This window comes from Vicia villosa, linkage group LG1, assembly GCF_029867415.1.
Source record: "Vicia villosa cultivar HV-30 ecotype Madison, WI linkage group LG1, Vvil1.0, whole genome shotgun sequence".
Lineage (NCBI taxonomy): Eukaryota > Viridiplantae > Streptophyta > Magnoliopsida > Fabales > Fabaceae > Vicia > Vicia villosa.
In genome coordinates, this window is record NC_081180.1 from 50855265 (window position 1) to 50874025 (window position 18761).

Below are 18761 nucleotides of genomic sequence, written 5' to 3' on the forward strand. Positions count from 1 at the left end.
AGAAGGTTCATCTCCAATTTAAGTGGACGCACACAAGCCTTTTCACCTTTGCTTCGTCTCAAAGAAGGAAAGTTTGAATGGTTAGCTGAACATCAAGAAGCTTTCGAAAAGATTAAGCAATACTTGATGCATCCTCCAATATTGGCTCCTCCGAATGGAAAGAAGCACATGCGCTTGTATATTTCAGCTTCGGATAAAACAATAGGTAGCATGTTAGCTCAGGAGGATGAGAATGGCATCGAAAGAGCCATCTATTATCTAAGTAGAGTACTCAATGATGCAGAGACTAGGTATAGTGCAATAGAAAAACTCTGCCTTTGTTTATATTTCTCATGTATTAAACTCAAATATTATATAAAGCCAGTTGATGTTTATGTTTCGTCCCATTGTGATGTTATTAAAGACATGTTATCAAAACCAATATTACACAGTCGAATTGGCAAGTGGGCTTTGGCCCTAACTGAGTACTCGTTAACATTTCAACCCCTTAAGGCTATGAAGGGGCAAATTGTGGCAGATTTCATTGTTGATCATGCAGTGGTGGAAAGTTCTCAACAATATGTGGAATTGTCACCTTGGAAGTTATACTTTGACGGTTCAACTCACAAAGAAGGAACTGGCGTTGGAATATTGCTAATTTCTCCTGAAGGAATTCCAACAAAGCTTAAGTATAAAATCGAAGGCCCTTTATGTTCAAATAATGAAGCTGAATACGAGGCGTTAATAGCCGGACTTGAAGCTTTGTTAGAATTGGGGGCAACCAGAGTCGAAATTAAAGGGGACTCCGAATTGGTGATTAAACAATTGACGAAAGAGTACAAGTGCATCAAAGAAAATTTGATCATGTACTTTATCATAGTAAATAGGTTGCTTAAAAAATTCGAATATGTGGATCTGAACCATGTCCCAAGGTTGCAAAATCAGGAAGCAAATGATTTGGCACAACTAGCCTCAGGATACAGGATGTCGAAGAACAAATTCAAGGAGTTAATCCAAGTAAGAGGCAGTGCAATGGCTACGAAACTTTCGCCAAGTGATTTGGAAAACTCACAAATCGGGTTTGCTAACAAAGAAGAATTTGAAGTTTTGAACATAGACTCGTTGGCAGACACAGACTGGAGAAGTCCAATTGTGAATTATTTGAAGGACCCTTCTTCAGACACTGATAGAAAGGTAAAATATCGTGCCCTATCATACTTTCTGATGGGAAATGAGTTGTTCAAAAAGACTCCTGAGGGAGTATTGCTAAAGTGTTTGGGAGAAACGGAAGCTTACTTAGCCCTCTCGAACGTCCATAGCAGAGCATGTGGTGCCCACCAAGTAGGGCACAAAATGAAGTGGCTTTTATTTCGATACGGGATGTATTGGCCTTCCATGTTAAAAGACTGCATAGAGTTCGCCAAAGGGTGTCAAGAATGCCAAGAACATGCAGATATTCAGCATGCTCCCGCAAATGAATTAAGTTCAATAATAAAGCCTTGGCCCTTTAGAGGGTGGGCGTTAGACCTAATTGGAGAAATTCATCCCAAATCATCTAGAGGTCAAAGGTATATTTTAGTAGGAATCGACTATTTTACAAAATGGCTCGAAGCTATACCACTTGCGAATGTTGATCAAGAAGCCGTGATCGAGTTTATTCAAAAACATATTATATACAGATTTGGGATCCCGGAAAGTATAACCACAGATCAAGGATCAGTGTTTACTGGACGAAAAATGCAAGACTTTGCTAAGGAGATAGGCTTCAAGTTGTTTACCTCTACACCTTACTATGCTCAGGCAAATGGACAAGTCGAAGCAGCGAACAAAATCATAATTGGTCTCATAAAGAAACATGTAGGGAAAAAACCTAAAAGTCGGCACAAAACTTTGGACCAAGCACTTTGGGCTTGTCGAACATCTCCTAAAGAAGCTACGAACACTACACCTTTTCAACTGACATTCGGACATGATGCGGTGCTCCCAGTTGAAATATACTTGCAATCAGCCCGGATACAAAGACAAGCAGAAATTCCTCCTAACATGTACTGGGAGCTGATGATGAACGAACTGGTTGACTTGGACGAAGATAGACTTCGAGCCTTGGAGATGATAAAGAGACAGAAAGAAAGGGTATCCAGAGCATACAACAAAAGGGTGAAAGGTAAAACGTTTATTAATAATGACATAGTTTGGAAAGTTATTTTACCTATAGATCGAAAGAACCAAGCTTTGGGGAAATAGTCCCCACACTGGGAAGGCCCTTTTCGAATCTTGAAAGTATTTTCAAATAATGCTTATGAGATAGAAGAATTAGCAGAAGATCGTAGAATCTTAAGGGTAAATGGGAAGTATCTAAAGAGATACAAACCAAGCATGCACGAAGTAAAGATTGCCAAAACGTAGATATTTAAGTAACACTACGTAAGCCAAAATGGTCTAATTTGCGCCAAAATGGCTCTGTGACTAGGAAGCATTTATAAATAAAAACACGGCAAAAGATCTTCATTAATTGAAAAGCGAAGAGTACAAGAGATTTTGGTCCATGTAGGACATCAAAGACTACAAAAGTGGAGCAGCAAAAAGAAAAGAACTTAAAAAGGAACTATCCTTTAGTTCACCCTCTGGTCTAAATCTTCCAAAGATAGCGGATGAAGACCCTCTGCTTCGAACATGTTCATACGACCCGAGTCCCGCATCCTTCGCACCACACCTTTCCTGAGGAACAAGTAAGATAAAAACCTCCCAAAAGGAAGGCAGCTGACTGAACCCTCGCGAGAGGAAGTTAAAGCAACAGTTTCCACAAGCCGTCTGAAGATCAACAACGAAAAGTTGATCTTCTCCCCTCGCAAAGCACAGGAGATGAACTCCAAATCCTCCACCATAATCTGGTTTTCATCACAGCTTCGTGGATAGAAGTTACCCACTAGAAGTTGATGCCAAATCCTAATGAGTTTGGCGGTGTAAGGATCATTCTCCATGAGACTCACCAACAGAACAGAAGTGGTCATGGTGAAACTGTTATCATCAAAGGTTGCCCCAGTGTTACTACAGCGCAACAAATCAGAGATGGTGGAAGGCGTGATAGATATATCAGCCCCTCGAATGTTAGAAACTATAGTAGTTCTTCCTTCAGGATCAATGCGTAGGTACGCAAACATCCAGAAATCAGCAAGCATCTTAGGATAAACGTTTCCTTCTAGAACTGATAGGTAAAAACCCATCTCCTGGTTCTGGGAAAGGGCACGAAGGCTGATGTGATGCCTGATGAATTCTTCTGGGCAAGGCTTGAACTCTTTTTTGATGAAAGTTACAATGTTAGCATAGGTCAGGTTGTTGTTGAGTGCCATGCTAAGAGTTGAAAGAGTTTGAAGTTGAAAAGAGCGCGAGAAGGAAGAAGAGAGTTCTGAAACAAAGGGGTAAAAAGAGTGTCAAGAGAAGAAAGGGACACTAACCCTTTATATAGACAAGAGGAACGGTAAGGAAACGTTTTTGGTTTTAAATGATTGAGTAGACTGCATTTGGTGTTTCAGAGGGAAGTTATGATCACCGCCGTTTCCCGCCCTTGGAAGTTGGAATGTAATCATAAAACTGATGCACGCACGTCTTAAAGAGACGTTTAAGAAGAAATGACGTCAGCAAATAATGATGATTACGACTAAGGGAAGGAGAAACGTCAAGTCTAGGGTTGCGAAGGGTAATCGAGCCACGTTAGGCATTTATTAAGATTACTGTGGCATAAAAAGAAAAGAAGATATCGGCAATATTGTGAAGTATGGCCAAACATTTACCATTGATCATTTCAGAGTAAAATGTGAATACATGGAAAGACAAGTTTGCATATATTCTGAAAAGGAACGATTACAAAACAAAGGATCGGTGCTACAAAGAAAAAATACAAAGCTGGGAGACAATTAATTAAAATCCTTGGGAAGGCTATCTTTGATCTTTGAATATTGAGCCTCCCACGAAGACATACTAAGCTCGAGTAATGCTTGTTGCCTCTTTAACTCTTCGATCTCTGGCACCAATTTCTGCGCAGCTTCGAAGTGTTGGATACCCAGTCGTGCTACTTCAGCTATCTTCAGATCATTGGATTGTTGAATAGTTGCTTGGCGAGACTCGGCTTCTTGTATCTTCTCTTCAAGTTTCTTAATCTCTTGCTTCCAAGATTTTATATTTTTCTCACACTCATCATATTCTTCTTGTTTCTTCAGACGCTCCATCCTAAGAGCGTCACCCTTGTTGGTTGCCTCAGTGGCAGCTTTCCATGACGAACTATGAGAGGCCATTTTTGCAGCAAGTTGTTCATTAACCTTGTTCTGTCGAAGAATGTTAGCCTGAAGCTGGTCGAGTAATGAGCCCAGGAGTATAATCACATCTGAAACCTCTTTCGGAACCAGGAGTAAATCCACTTTTTTCAAAAGTTGCTTCAAGTCATGACATTTCATGGAATCCTTGCTTAAGAATTCGACGAGGTTCGTTTCGAAGAATTTTTCCCTTATTTGATGAAGGAGGCTGGAGATATCCTCTTTGTCTCCAGATTTGGTCTGAACAGTGGGAGAAGCTTCAGACGTGAGAATTGAAGCGCTATCCTTGGTCATCATGGTTTTGAGAAAGCTGAGAGGATCAGTTTGTTTAAGTTGCTCCAATTCTGAAGGAGTAGGTGTGGGTGGAGTAGTTTCAGGAATATCGACAGTGTTGAAATTTGAGTTTCCACAGGGGTCTGTTTCGACTAACTTGGAGGTTTCCTCTTCGACACCTTGATCAGATACGGTGTCCTCACTCCCAATCGATGGTACCGCTGCATTATTTTCGCCTAGGAGTTGACCCTCCTCACCCATACATGTGTCTTTGCGAATAGGAGGAGAACCATCAGTCGAATGGCTTACTTCAATAGGAGATGCAGTATTGATAGTGGCAAGAGGAGTGACATCTTCAAGGACTGGTGAAAGTACATGAGAGATATGCTGAGAGTCACCTGCAAAATGAGAAAATATGGGTAATTATAGTGCGAGAGTTGCAGGAGAATTATTTGATTTAAGCAAGAGACTTCTTGGCTCACCTTGGGGATTACCAAGGTCAATTGCAGCATTGAAAGAGTTGAAGTCAGAAGTAGCGGTTCCTATATCATCCTGAAATCATAAGGTGACATTAACTTAATCATTCAAGGTAAAATTTATAGAAATGATTATGTTGTAAAGGCCCAGATACCTTAGCTGCATTAATGGCTGGACTTGAATTATGGCTTTCCATCACTAGAGCGTTACTAGTGGCTTTCAAAGGTGATTCTTCAGAAGGCGCTTTATCACTCGAAGAGGTAATCTTCGAAGATCTAGGTTTTTTCCCTTTGCCCACAGGAGTGGTAACCTTTTGTTTCTTCTTCGTCCCTTGTTTGGTACGAGGGGGAGATTTGTCGTCCCCATCTGAAGCAGCATCTGGAGTAGCAGTTGGAAGAGTCTTTCGCTTCGAAGATGTCGGAGGCTTCGAACTCTGAAGGGAACAAAATACATTAGAAGAGGAAATGAGCGTTATCCGTAAGATGTGCAAAATTGGAATTTGAAGGACGTGTGTACCGTGCGTTTTGCGTCAGTTGTGACAGAGTCACTTTCACTTGGTTTCTTGCTCTTCGAGGCCTCAGAATCTTTCTGCACAGGAATAGTTTTAGCCTTTCTCCTGTGAGCAACAGCTGTAACAAAGATGGAAATTATTATCTTAGTGAGGGATAGAAAAGTCAATTTAAAATTAACTAGACCCAAACCTTTGGGTATTGGAGTCAAGACACGAACGTGTTTAAGATCTATATGAAGATGCCCTTTGAAAGTATCCAGGGTATGCTTAGTCGGGACCACTCGTTCAGCGCGTTTTTTGGTACTCTCTTGGAGAATTTTGAGAGCATTCCCACACACGAACCAGTCTGGGAAAGGAGGACTTAAAGCCACACCAAAATCAGCACTTGGTAGTGGAGGGAATTTTGGAGGATTAAGTTTAAATGCCACTTCATAACGTAGTTCTGGTCGAACAGACGGGGGCAATTTTAACTTACCCAGTTTTGCAGAAAACTTTTCACGTAAAGTAACAGCAGCTTCGCGAACGGTCCGACTAAGGTCATCAGGCCTGTAAATAGTTTCAAAGAACTTTTGAAAGGCTTGGATTTCTTTAATATGAGTTGAAGTACCTTTGCGGAATTTATCCTGCACAGCAGCAAAAGCTTCAGTTAGTTCTCGAGTAAGGCCTTCGACATCATAGATGTGTGTGGTATAATAATCTGACCACCATTGTTGAAAATCTGGTGTGGTATAGAAAGCAGGTACAAAAGAGACAGGTGCAAGTTTGAAAATATCAGTATATTTGGCTATTTTCGCTTCACATTCCTCTTCGGTTAGGTATAAAGTGCGGAAGCACATGTGTTTCCTTTTGTCATACAAGCACTTGGGTTTCACTTGGACCAAGCCAAACTGTCTGGACACAAGATTTGGCTGATAGCAAACGAGGATGTATTGACCTTTGGAAGGTCGAAGGCGATAATAGAATAACCTTGGGATAAGGAAAGCTTCCCAAATAGCCAGAGACTCAGCTTGATGTTCCGGAGATGTTACAGGAAACTCTCGAGTAAACCATTCAGGACCCACAGCTCTTCGTACGAATGGGGCCATTGAAGAACTGAACTGGTAACGTTTAGCAAACATCATGATATATGCTAAAAAATGTTCACGAAGTTTCCCAGTCTCTTCTTTTGGGGTCAGCAAGGCTAACCGAGTCCCTTCGACAGTTCGATCTTTGATTTCTGGAATTTCTTCGTTAACGATGCCCCGGAACGGAAGATGAGCCTCGAAAGTGGCATTAAGCCATAGTTGTAATAACCAGAAGGGACCAGCGAAAAGAAGAGATCATGTTGTGTAAGTCTTTACAAGGTCTACGGCTTCACTAAGGTTTTCGTAAAGAAATCCTAGAATCAATTCGCTCAGGTTCAGTTTCTTTCCATCGTGTAATTGATTAGCCATGCATAGATATCTTTTTGCTACTTGTATGGATCGAGAGCAGAAAACACATCTCGAAAGCCATAGTGCCAAAAAAGCAATATGTTCTACGTCAGAGACCTCAGCATTTGTCTGATCATGGTATTGCTGGATGAAAGCAGTATAAGTAACTGTGGCTTCATTGAAGTTGATGGTATCAACATCCGAGACATTAGGGTCAAAAGTTTCACCAGTCGGTCGAAGCCCTGTGATGGCAGCTACATCGAAAAGGGTTGGAGTAATCATTCCGCATGGGAGATGAAAGGTATTATGAGAAGCGTCCCAGAAATGGATTGACGCTACTAACATGGTTTGGTTATACTCTAAACCAGTCTTAGACAACTGAATGAGATCATAAATCCCTAATTCTTGCTAGAAAGAGGCCTTTTGTTTCTCTACTTTGTTCAACCAAGAATAGTATAGTTCTGGATCTTTTGCTAAAGGTATTGACCTAAAAACCCTTACAAAATTGGTTACATAATCTAACCTAATTTTCTCTAAGACTAGGGGAGGCGTAGTCGAAGCTTCACCTGTAGGGTTAACATCTTCTGAGATGGGATTACCTTTGTCATCTATTTTTATCTTGCTCACCAGAGGCCTAGTTTTATAATACGCAGGAAAGAATTTATCTGATGAACTGTTTTCTCCTGATAATGGGCCCATGAAAGCACAAGTCTTTTCAGAAAGTTCAAAAGGGATAATTACCTGAGAAGCGTAAATAGCGTGTTCTTCCGCAGTATTCGGTTTGGGTATGTATTCCTGATTCCCCAGTTGTGTAGGTTTCTGAAGCTTCGGGATTGGTTGGAGAACATTTGAAGAAGACGCCATTGAAAAATGTTGATTTGAGGAAGAAGTTTGAAGAAACTGAGTACGTTGTTTTCTGGAGAGAGTTGGAATGGAACTGAAAGGAAAAAGAAAGGAAGAGACTAGGTATTTAAAGGTTTAACGGGAACCCTTTCAAACCTTTTGGGTAAAAACTGGAGGACACGCGGCAAGTGTTGATTTAATCCAACGGCGGTCGAACAGTCACCAGCTTTATTCCTAGGATATAGGAGTAATGATCATAAAGTAAGGTCAAGACGTGGGAACACAACTGTTGAGAAGACGTTTCTGAAAGTGATAAGACGTTTTGGAATTAGAGTTTAATTGATTATGACGTCAATTATTAGTCTTGGGACTCTAAGAAAGCAAAACGAAATCCCATCGTGGCAAGAAACGTCTATTTCTTTCGTTTATCGAAACAGGCATTTATTGGGGGCAATTTGTTGGCTGGAGATTTCGTTTGAGAAGATTAACCTTCGAAAGCTTGAGTTCAAAGAATGATGGTTACTGAAGACCATCTTTGAAGATTTAAGAATGGCTACTGACGGCCATGTTTTAAGAGAAATGTCTAAGTTGGAACGAAAGAGAGGAGTGTTAATGCTAGCACAAAAGGCACTTTTTGCCGAGACTTAGACAATTCGCGGAAAATTGCATGAAGTACTGAAGCTTAGTGTATTTCCGCATCAATTTCGAATATAGCTATACTGCCACGCGTCGAAAAGGACTCGAGCGGGAAGATTTGAATTGCGAAACGGTTTCCATCAACTGCACATCGACAGATGGCGTCCCCAGGGTTCTCGTGGATAACGTGGCATTAGATTATTGTACGACCGTTAGGGTCGAATTTAGTATAAATAGGAGTCTTAATGATAGGATTTCGTGTGTTCATTTTGTACAAATTACTCACATATCGCTCAAGTATCAAGTGTTAAGAGAAAGAGTTCGCTGAGAAATGTACGTATGACACCATCAATTTGAATACATGTGTATTTACTTTTATCAAATGTCTTTTAATTTCTTTACTTCTCTTTCCCTGTTTATGCCTTTACTTTTAAAGTCATTTAATTTCCATGCACGTTAATTCTCTTGCAATTTACAATTTCGCAATTTACATGTTTTCTCTTATTACGATTGATGTTTCGAAATTACACTAACTTATGCAATTAGCGTTGTATCGAACGATTAACCATTTGAACATAAGTTTCTTGAAATCAAAACAAACAGGTATGAACCAAATCACATCAATAAACCTTTTGTTTGACTATGTCCTAGGATCAATCTAGTCGATCCTGCGAGTAACCAAATCATATTTATTATAGTTTGGAAGACTAGCGGTTGTTTACCGGAAATCACCGTAAACACGCAGTTAATGTAATAATCATATAGATCATCTACGAGTCCAATCATAATACGATTTTGTAAGGATACTTATTTTTCCCATAATGTTAGTTTTTGTCCTGAGCTGTAAATCATTTGATTAAATATGTATATCAGATTCACCTTCAACACAATTAAGTGTTCCATCTAAATCCATAGTTTTCTTACCGTTAATTTCTTTCGTAATCATGGCAGTTCAAAACGTCTTAAAATTCTTGTTTTATGGTTTAGAAAAACTGCCACAAAAGAAATGACCAGGTTGAGCCGCGGACTAGGTCGTTCTCTTTAAGACGTTTCGCATCACTGTCCAAAATTATGCAAAGCACTCACTCAACCATGACGCCTCCAGGATAAAACAATGGTAGGTAATCGGTTTAGAAATACATTCTCTGATGGTACAAAGACTATTTGAATATAATATAAATACCACTCGTGGTATCTGGCTTACCGACCAGTCATATTAATTTCTCAAACCAAGAGAAATTCCAATAATTCTCCAAAGAGAATTCAGTAATGGTCATTTGACCACTCAAAATAATTTCTCAAACAAGGAGGAATTCGAATAATTTTCTAAAGAGAATCCAAAAATTATACTTGATAAATTCACAACTTAAACGAGGAGAAATTAACATAATTCTCTAAAGAGAATTCAAGAAAGTACTTGAAAAATTCAACTAGTAAAAAGAAAGGGGGAGAACTTCGCGCTTCGACAATTCAAAGAACACAAAGTTATGAGTGAGGAAGGAAAAACTCAACAAAAAGAGTTTTCTTATATAAAGAATTGAGTTAGCTAAGATATCTCACCTAAACAATGTGAGACTAAGGAATTTTTCAACTAACACAATATTGGACTAGGAACTTTTTCAAATTCTTCTCCCCATATTAAAATATTGACACAATGTTCCAACAATTTTCAAGGAGAAGCTCCCTTTGATTGCAAGGTGGTGTTTTATCCAATTTTCCACTTGACATTTTCGGAGATGCATCTTCTGAATCATCACTAAGTTGTTAAATAAACCAACTCAGTAAATAAAAACATCATAAATGAGTACATGAGATGTTACGGAGAAGCATCTCGTGATCCACTCAATAATATACGGAAATGCATCTCTGTAACAGAAATATGAAGGCTAGTGTGATTTTATGTGTGTTCAGAGATACATCTCTGAATACAAAAATATTTTTGAGTATTCAGGGGTGTAGGACACACCCTATAGAATGGACGAGTATTTTCCTTATTTTCACATTGTTTAAAATTTTAATTGGAAAGATACTCCCTCCGTCTCATAATAAGTGTCTCATTTGCACTTTTTCTTTGTCTCAAAATAAATGTCTCTTTAGAATACCAATGCAACATTTATTATTTTTTTCCACTACTATACCCCTATATATTAACTTTCACGTTTTTCAACAACTCCACTACCTATAATAAATAAGGGTACTTTAGTAAATGATATTAACTTTTTCATTAAAATCAACACATCTAATCATTTTCTTAAGAACCGCGCAAAGCTCAAATAAAACACTTATTATGAGACGGAGGGAGTAATGATTTATAATTTATTCTAAGAAGTATGAAAAACAGAACAGAAGATAAGAACAAACTTGATTTGAGTGCTTTTATTTTAAAAACTAAGAATAAAATATAGGGTGACGAGTGTTGATTGCACACTTTCCGAAACTAAATTATAATTACTACTAGCTTGTTTGCTTTCCTGTTTTCATTGGCTACATTATTCTACGTATGCCCTGAAAGTTTCAACCTATATAATAATTGTATTTTTCAGATTGATAAATGACCTAACTCACAAAAGCGATGGATGAATTAAAAGTTTACTATATGGAAACATAAAGTTCAAAAAGATTATACTAACATTTCTCATAAAGAATAATTCCAAAACGAAAGCTTGCATTGAATAAAAGTTTTAAGTTTCTGAATTCTATGTTAAGCTAACACTTAGAAACCCCCGTCGGTAAATATGGAACAGACCTTAACAACGCAACAAGAGATGCTTACAACTCACTTTTTATAACAAAACATAGTCCACTAATCTAAGGCTTTTTAACCACGCAGATTAAATTGGAAATTGATGTTTTCTTACTGAAAAACTTAACAGCTCGTTTTTTTGGAGGTTTCTGTGAAACATGTTCGCTTGGTTTTTCATCTGGCTTATCTTTCGTTGACTCGATTGCATCATCCTTAACATCTTCCATTGACTCAATCGCATCATGCTGAACATGTTCTTTCTTCTTGCTCAAGTTACCTTCTTTGGACTTCCTTGACAACTTTGTAGCTTCCTTTGGTTTCATAGTTTTAACTTGTGCCTCCCCTTTTGGCTCAGGAGTAGTAGATACTTCAGATATCTTTTGAAGCTTTCTCTGAGAAGATCTAGTTTTCTGTATAGCTTCCTTTGGTTTCGCAACTTCAATTTGTGATTCCTCTTTTTGCTCAGGAGTACTTGGTACTTCAGATATCTTTTGCATTTTTTTCTGAGAAGATTTTGTTTTTCTACTAGAATGTACCCTCTGCGGTTTGGATTCTTTGTCAATGTTACTTTCTGGCAGACTTTCTTCAGAATTCTCTGATTCCTTAGTTTCAATGGCATGTTTTCGCTTTTTAGTCTTCTTTGATGCTGATTCAAGGTTACTTGCAGCCTTAGATTTTTTTGTTGCTTTGATTGTGTGCGTAGTTTCTTCTTCCACCAAAGTATCGTTTTCTTCTTCCTCTTTTTCACCAATATTTGGAAATGCTCTAACAATATAAATCTGCAGTAATGTTATTGTCAGAATCAGTATTTATTTATTGCTCTATAAGGCACTGAACATGCTTTGAGAAATACAATAATGGCGCTCCAAAAAATTGGCGTTTGCATAAATTGATAACAAATGATTATTATATTCTCAAATTAGAAAGCAATATTTTATAGTAGAGAAAATATTGAAAATAGATTAATAGAGTACAATGCATAGTTGTTGTCTTTGATATAAATATCGAAATTCTAATGTTAATGTACTATTGAAATAGAATGCTCAATTTTAATTTTTATTCTCCAGACAAACGAAACATGTCTTGGGATATCAGAATTAGACTAAGAATTTTGTAGAACTCATATGGCCTTAACTCAATGGCAAAAGCTAGCTCAAGAGGTAAGAAATGCATAAGAGTCTTGAAAGGGCTCATTTGGTCATATCTCACCTGCATAGTTAAAGGAGAGTTGGATGCGAACTTACAACTTAAATTACCTTAAATCTGTCTGCCTTAACCAATTCAAAAACAAGTGCATCACCATCATCCAATTTATGTTCCAACGCAAATGCTCTCCAGCCACCACTTAGCCCACTTCTATGGCCAATGTAAACAGCAGCATACTCTGAGCCCTCTTCATCCTCTAATATCATGTTACACCCCTCTTTTGGAAGATGGTCCAGACAAAATCTACTAGGAAGACCCTGGAAGAATAAAGACAAAGATTTATAGTGGGAAGTACATCATTTGTTAGATTTATTAACTGATAAATGATAATATAAACTTGAAAAAATGCACAAATCGTGGATAGAAGGTATTCTGAACTGAAACCTACCAACCAAAAGCAGCTATAAACATGAGACCGGACCATTGACTTGACAAATGATGGATTTGGAGACTGCAAATTGCTTTCGAGTTTCTCTGCAGCCTTATAAGCACGATCTCTTTCTTGTTTTGTAGCTTCTTTGATTTCATCTAGTGGCCTCGCAATGTAACTAAGAGTCCAATAGCCATGTTATTAATAGTTCAATTAGAAAAATAGATAAGCCAACAAGTAATTAATTAAGCACCTTCCCCATGACGATGGACTTGACCTTGACCTCTTCCGTGGACGTGAACTCTTATGTGGAAAATCTGTGCTAAACTATAATAATGAAATATATATAACATTTCAGCTAGACTATCACGTTGGAAATGAATAGTGAATCCTCAAAAACAAGAATCTAGGTTTTCTTAATACATGAAAAATTACTTAAGACTAGGGTGCCAAACTTGAGTGTTTAATTATCAAACTCTGTTTTATTTAAACAAATCCAAGCACATATTTCTAATCCTAGATATATATCCAGTCATACAAGTTTTAGACAGTCTTGGTCATAAAAGAGCGGTAGATATTCCATCACCATACCCAAAGCTAATTCAAGGTATGTATGGATTGATGTTAGCATAACTACTTTGGATTGAACCTCATTTCTCAAGTACTTTTGAACAAATAATTGCCAAAATTTGTAGGACTTCTATAATATAGCATAAGATGCGAATGATAAAATGGTAAATGAAACATCTCAGAGGATGAAAGGAGAATGAAAATGTATCGGAGACCTCACTTCCATGTGAAAGTACATTTGAAGCCAAACTTGGTTTGGTTAACGGACTTAATCAGTGTACCAAACAAGAAATCAAAGTCCATCTGTCCAATAAAAAAATACATTTTGCTATAAATGTACTTTGTCACTTCCAAGTAGTAATCACTCCAGACTCCAGAGAATTGCAAAGGAAACATAACAAAATGTAATTGAAATGCAAGAGAGTGAAAACATAACAAAATGCAAATGCACATTACAATGAAAGACTCGTGCAATCCTAGTAGTAGAGTTAAGCTAGCATAACTGGGTATATTCCCCAACCATTTTTAAGATGAGCTTGTGTATTGGGTTCCTTAGCGTATCACCGTTGCTCTTAATTGAGTCACACAATTTTTGTTCTATTCATCACATTATCGCAATTTGAACTATGCAATACAATATTACTTACCTCTTCAGTGTATGAAGTAACTTTGTTTCTAGCACGAGAAGAGCGCCTTTGTTCCGATACATCGTTAGTCTTTGATTTCTGTTTGAGACAGCGTTTCTTCACCGAGAAAGAGGGAGAACTAAGTCAAAACGAAATGATGGTTGTTTGTCAACCAAAACCAAATCAAAATTTCAAGCTTACCGGTGACTTGTTGGAAAAACTTGCGATTTGAGTCAATTGTTTTGAAATCATTGAAATCCCTAAATCCTAGATAACAAAAAGTGAGTATGTAAAATAAATAAACAATGATCAAAATAGATCAAAATATAAACCCTAGTGTTTTACACAGACATATATGTACCAAATGGGGAAAAGTAGAGATTACCTGAAATTTCTTATTGTTTTGTTCCAATCTTAGTTTTCTAGCCTCTTCATAGTTGTTACTGGAGCTACCCTTTGCCATCTGTTTAACCAAAAAAAGAACAAGTTGAAATATTGGGTAACAAGATGTGTTTTGAATACCTTGAAACTTGATTGTAAGAGAATGCCGCGAGTTTGAGGTGAAGGGGTTAAAGTTAGAGTGATAAATATTACTATTAGCTATAAAAAGGAAGAGGAAGAGAAAGCGGTGAAGTAGCGATGGTGTCGATTGGGAGCAGGTGTTAGTGGAGTATAGAGACAAGAATCCGTGTCGATTTGAAAGAAGAGGGAAAACTGGGAGTTGCAATTTAGGGCGTGTTTCAAAAGATTTTTTTTTTTTTTTCAAAAAGTTGTTGATTTATAAATTATCAACAACTTGGTTACAAATAAATGTTGTTGCTAGGGATTGAACCCTGAACCAACAACTTCCTTAACTCAGGTAGCAAGTGCCAACTGAGCTACCCCACCCACCCCTTCAAAAGAAATGAAAAAAGTTTAACTTTTATTGGTTATTTACCCTTAGACAAATAAATAAAAACTTTAATTAGTCAATGATCAGAATTTTATTTTGACTTTTTTTATCTATATTTTTTTTTACAAAATAAATATTATATCGGACACAGATTAAAAACCGTAACAAATAAATAAAAAATAATAACTTTATCAAATTATTCTTCTTGATTACTGGTGAATTCAAATTAATATTTTAAATTAATATTAATATTAAATTAAAAAATAATAAATTAAAAATATTTGTTAAAAAACAATTGAAAGATTAAAAAATAAAATTACATTAGTAATTTAAAGTCACGAGTATTTTAAGTATTTTGAGACAAATAAATTTTTTTAAACAAATAAATTTTTTAGATGACACTTAACTTAGTACATTGTGTTAACTTTAAATTAAGATCGGACAATCGATCGGTTCAAATCAATTTCAGGCTTAAAACTTAAATTCGATGTAAATCGTGATTTCATTTTTAAGGCTCAATTTTGATCGATAAAATTTTGATTTTTAACAAAATCGATTAACTCGATTTGATGGATAAATCATGTCGATTTAGTCAATTAAATAAAGAGTGATGCTATTCATAGAGAAAAAATGTATCGCAAATGTTTCACAAATGCATATAAGCCATTAGATTAATATATTAAAATACATAGGGCAGCTGAGGATGGAGGGATGCTGTAACAATAACTTATTGTGTTGTAGTTTATAATTTATTAGAATAGACGCGGGAAATGGAGGGATTTGGAAACGGTTACCTTTTATGCTATCGTGGTGAATCATTTCGTGAGAATTAGCATTTCTCATAAATAAATTATAAAAATAACTCAATGTTTATAAAATTCACAAACATTTAACTTTTAATATTTTATTAAAAAATTATTAAAATTTGAAAATAAACTAATAAAAAAGTATTTTTTATTAGTGAAAAAAATTATTATATGATAATATTTCAAAGATAAAATATAAATGAACCCATTTTTATATTGACTGCACGCCCTAAATTAAACAATGTTTAATTGAATCAACCGACATACGACCAAAATTGACACCAAATAAGTATTGGCACCAAATAAGTACTCCCTCTGTTTCTTTTTAAGTGTCGTTTTAGAAGAATTTTTTTGTTCCTATTTAAGTGTCGTTTTATAATTTAATGTTATAATTTGTCATTTATACCCTTATTTTCTCAATAACTCCACCTCAAAATTTTCAATTAGTTATTGGAAAAAAAGAGTGAATGATTTAATTTATTTGGAAAGAGAAAAATAAATAAGGATATAATAGGAAAAGTAACTCTAATAATCCGCTATCTTGGTTGAAGAGCTTTTTGCTAAAACACACTTAAAAAGAAATAGAGAGAGTATTAAACAACTATCTTGGTTGAAGAGCTTTTTGCTAAAACACACTTAAAAAGAAATAGAGAGAGTATTAAACAACTGAATCAACCACTCCCCAAATTAAACGATGTTTAATTAAATCAACCGACATCCAACCCAAACCGACATCCGACCCAAATTAACACCAAGTAATTGTGTCTTTGTTGATAAAAATAATACTCTTGCAAAATAAATTTATAATTAATATTAATAATTTAATAATTTTAATAAAATTAATAATTTTAATAAAATTTATTTAAAACTTATTAATTAAAAGATTTTTTAGGTTCAAGACCCATCTTTCATTAAAATCCGTGACATCATCCTTTATAAACTCTAACATAATTTTGTAAACAAATTCATCGATGTGGGACTTAAATAGATTTCCCGTGATGCAACCTCCACTGCAGTACCAATCTGCTACTACAACCTAAAGATCAGTAAACAATATAGGAACTGTTTCTCATGTTTGTAATGATTTTTCAACAATATGCAACATTTTTCACAAAACAAGGAATGACAATGAAGAGAAACTTCCATAAAAAAAACCCAGATTAGAAGCCAAAATAGCAAAGAATGTGGGCTATAGTTGGTGTAGAGTCTTCCATTCATGATTCTTTTGCTAGTCTCCCAGAGAATGAGGTAAGAGTTAGTTTATATTTGCAATTTTGAAATTTTAAGATTATATTTATTGTTTGGCCCCGATGGTTTTTTTTTTCAAAACATATAATTACATACTGTAGAAAGGAAGTTGGTTGTTTTTCATAGGCCAAGATCATATGGGTAGCTATTATGAATGAAATCTTATCAATTGGCATGTCTGAACTTTGAAAAAAGACAGATTATTCTTCCATTGTAATATAGCTGCACAAATCTTCCTGCAAATAATTTTGAAGTAAAACAGATTATTGTTCCACTGTAATATACCTATACAAATCTTCCTGCAAATTCTTTATGAGAATATACCTGTACAAACTTCAGTATTTACTTTTTTATGGGACTACTAACAATTGTCCACATTTTTTGCTTACAAATTATGTTAGAGTTTATAAGGTTCACACTTATTGTGGCTATTGTCATATATGGATTTGATCGAATATAGGGCTTGGGCTCAAATGATGTTTTAAACATTCTAAATAATTAATTTTTAAAAGAAAAATTAATTAAAATTATTAAATTATTAATTTATTAGGTAAAAAAGGCACCTGATAAATAAAAATGCTAGTGAAGGAGACTAAATAGGGGCACTTCAAAATTAACTTACAGACAATTTCATTCTCTCCTATTAAGTCAATTTAATTTTTTGCATCCATATTTAAAACATTATAAGAAGCTCGTCTATTAAAATGAATTAAAATTAAATTATATATTTAAATTTCTGTTATTTTATTTTGAGTTTTTACCATTTATAACTATCATATTTATATGTTAAAAAAATCTAACTTTTAGAGAATAAAAACTGGTAAAAATTACAATGATTAAAAATATAAAAGTTAAAAAATCTAACTTTTTGCATCCATATTTATTTTTTTAGAGAATAAAAACTGGTAAAAATTACAATGATTAAAAATATAAAAGTTAAAATTAAAATGTTATTAAAAATAATGTTAACAAAAATAATAATGCTTTCATTGAGAGTTGAACTCAAGACCTCCCGCTTACTAAACGGGTGCTCTAACCAACTGAGCTATGAAAGCTTGATATTTATAAAGGTATCTGATTTAATTTTATTTCCTTTAGTCAACATTTGGATATCATAAAAGGAATGAAGCGGAATGGGGAGGAGTGGAGTGAAATGTAACAGAATGAAGATTTATTTCCTTCGTTTGAAAATTTTATGACTCAACAATACAAATTCTTCATTCTGCCTAATTTCTTCATCGTTTGCAATTATATCACTCAATTTTGTTTCGCTACATCCAATTTTAAATGATCTAAACAATAAAATATCAATACATTTCATCCCAAACCATTTTTCTCCATCCGATTTCATTAATATAAACAAACCCTTTGAGTCACATTTGAAGTCGTATTAATTCATGGTACCATGAGTTGCTTAAGAATTTATTTGACTTGATATTATTCGTCCTTCGTCTTTTTTTTTATTATATATAATGTCACTAATGGTGTTGTGCCTTTGTCAGGGCCGGCCCAATCAATGCAGAGGCCCCGTTCTAATTTTAAAAATGGGCCCAAATTTTAAATATAAATACAATTATAATAATCTAAAAAGACACATAAAAATTACATTTAAGTATTAATCAATAATATATTTAATTATAATTATTTTGAGTTTTGATTTATCTCAATTTTTGTATGTATTGAATTTTTACTATAGCATTTTTTATTTATTAGATTTTTATTATAACATTTTATTTATTTGAATTAATATTTTATGAAAAAAATTGAACCTTTTAAAAATTTGGGGCCTCCCAAAATTTGGGGCCCTGTGCTGTAGCACTTCTTGCACATGCACAGGGCAGGCCCTGGCCTTTATAAGG

The 18761-nt window shown here is 35.3% G+C and overlaps 1 protein-coding gene and 1 non-coding gene across 2 annotated transcripts; both read right to left on the reverse strand.

The window, feature by feature from the left end:
• Positions 1-11038: 11038 nt before the first annotated feature.
• LOC131605909 (putative B3 domain-containing protein At5g58280) lies at positions 11039-14689 on the reverse strand. The gene is made up of 8 exons (XM_058878199.1): positions 14551-14689; positions 14342-14419; positions 14158-14223; positions 13978-14073; positions 13014-13087; positions 12779-12938; positions 12441-12647; positions 11039-11963 (listed from the first exon to the last, which is right to left on the reverse strand). The coding sequence occupies exons 2-8, from the start codon at positions 14417-14419 to the stop codon at positions 11250-11252; spliced, it is 1395 nt and encodes a 464-aa protein (XP_058734182.1). The 5' UTR covers positions 14551-14689; the 3' UTR covers positions 11039-11249.
• A 3194-nt stretch (positions 14690-17883) lies between these two features.
• On the reverse strand, positions 17884-17957 carry TRNAT-AGU (transfer RNA threonine (anticodon AGU)). Its single transcript has one exon. It is a non-coding gene; the product is annotated as a tRNA-Thr (tRNA).
• Between the last annotated feature and the right edge of the window lie 804 nt (positions 17958-18761).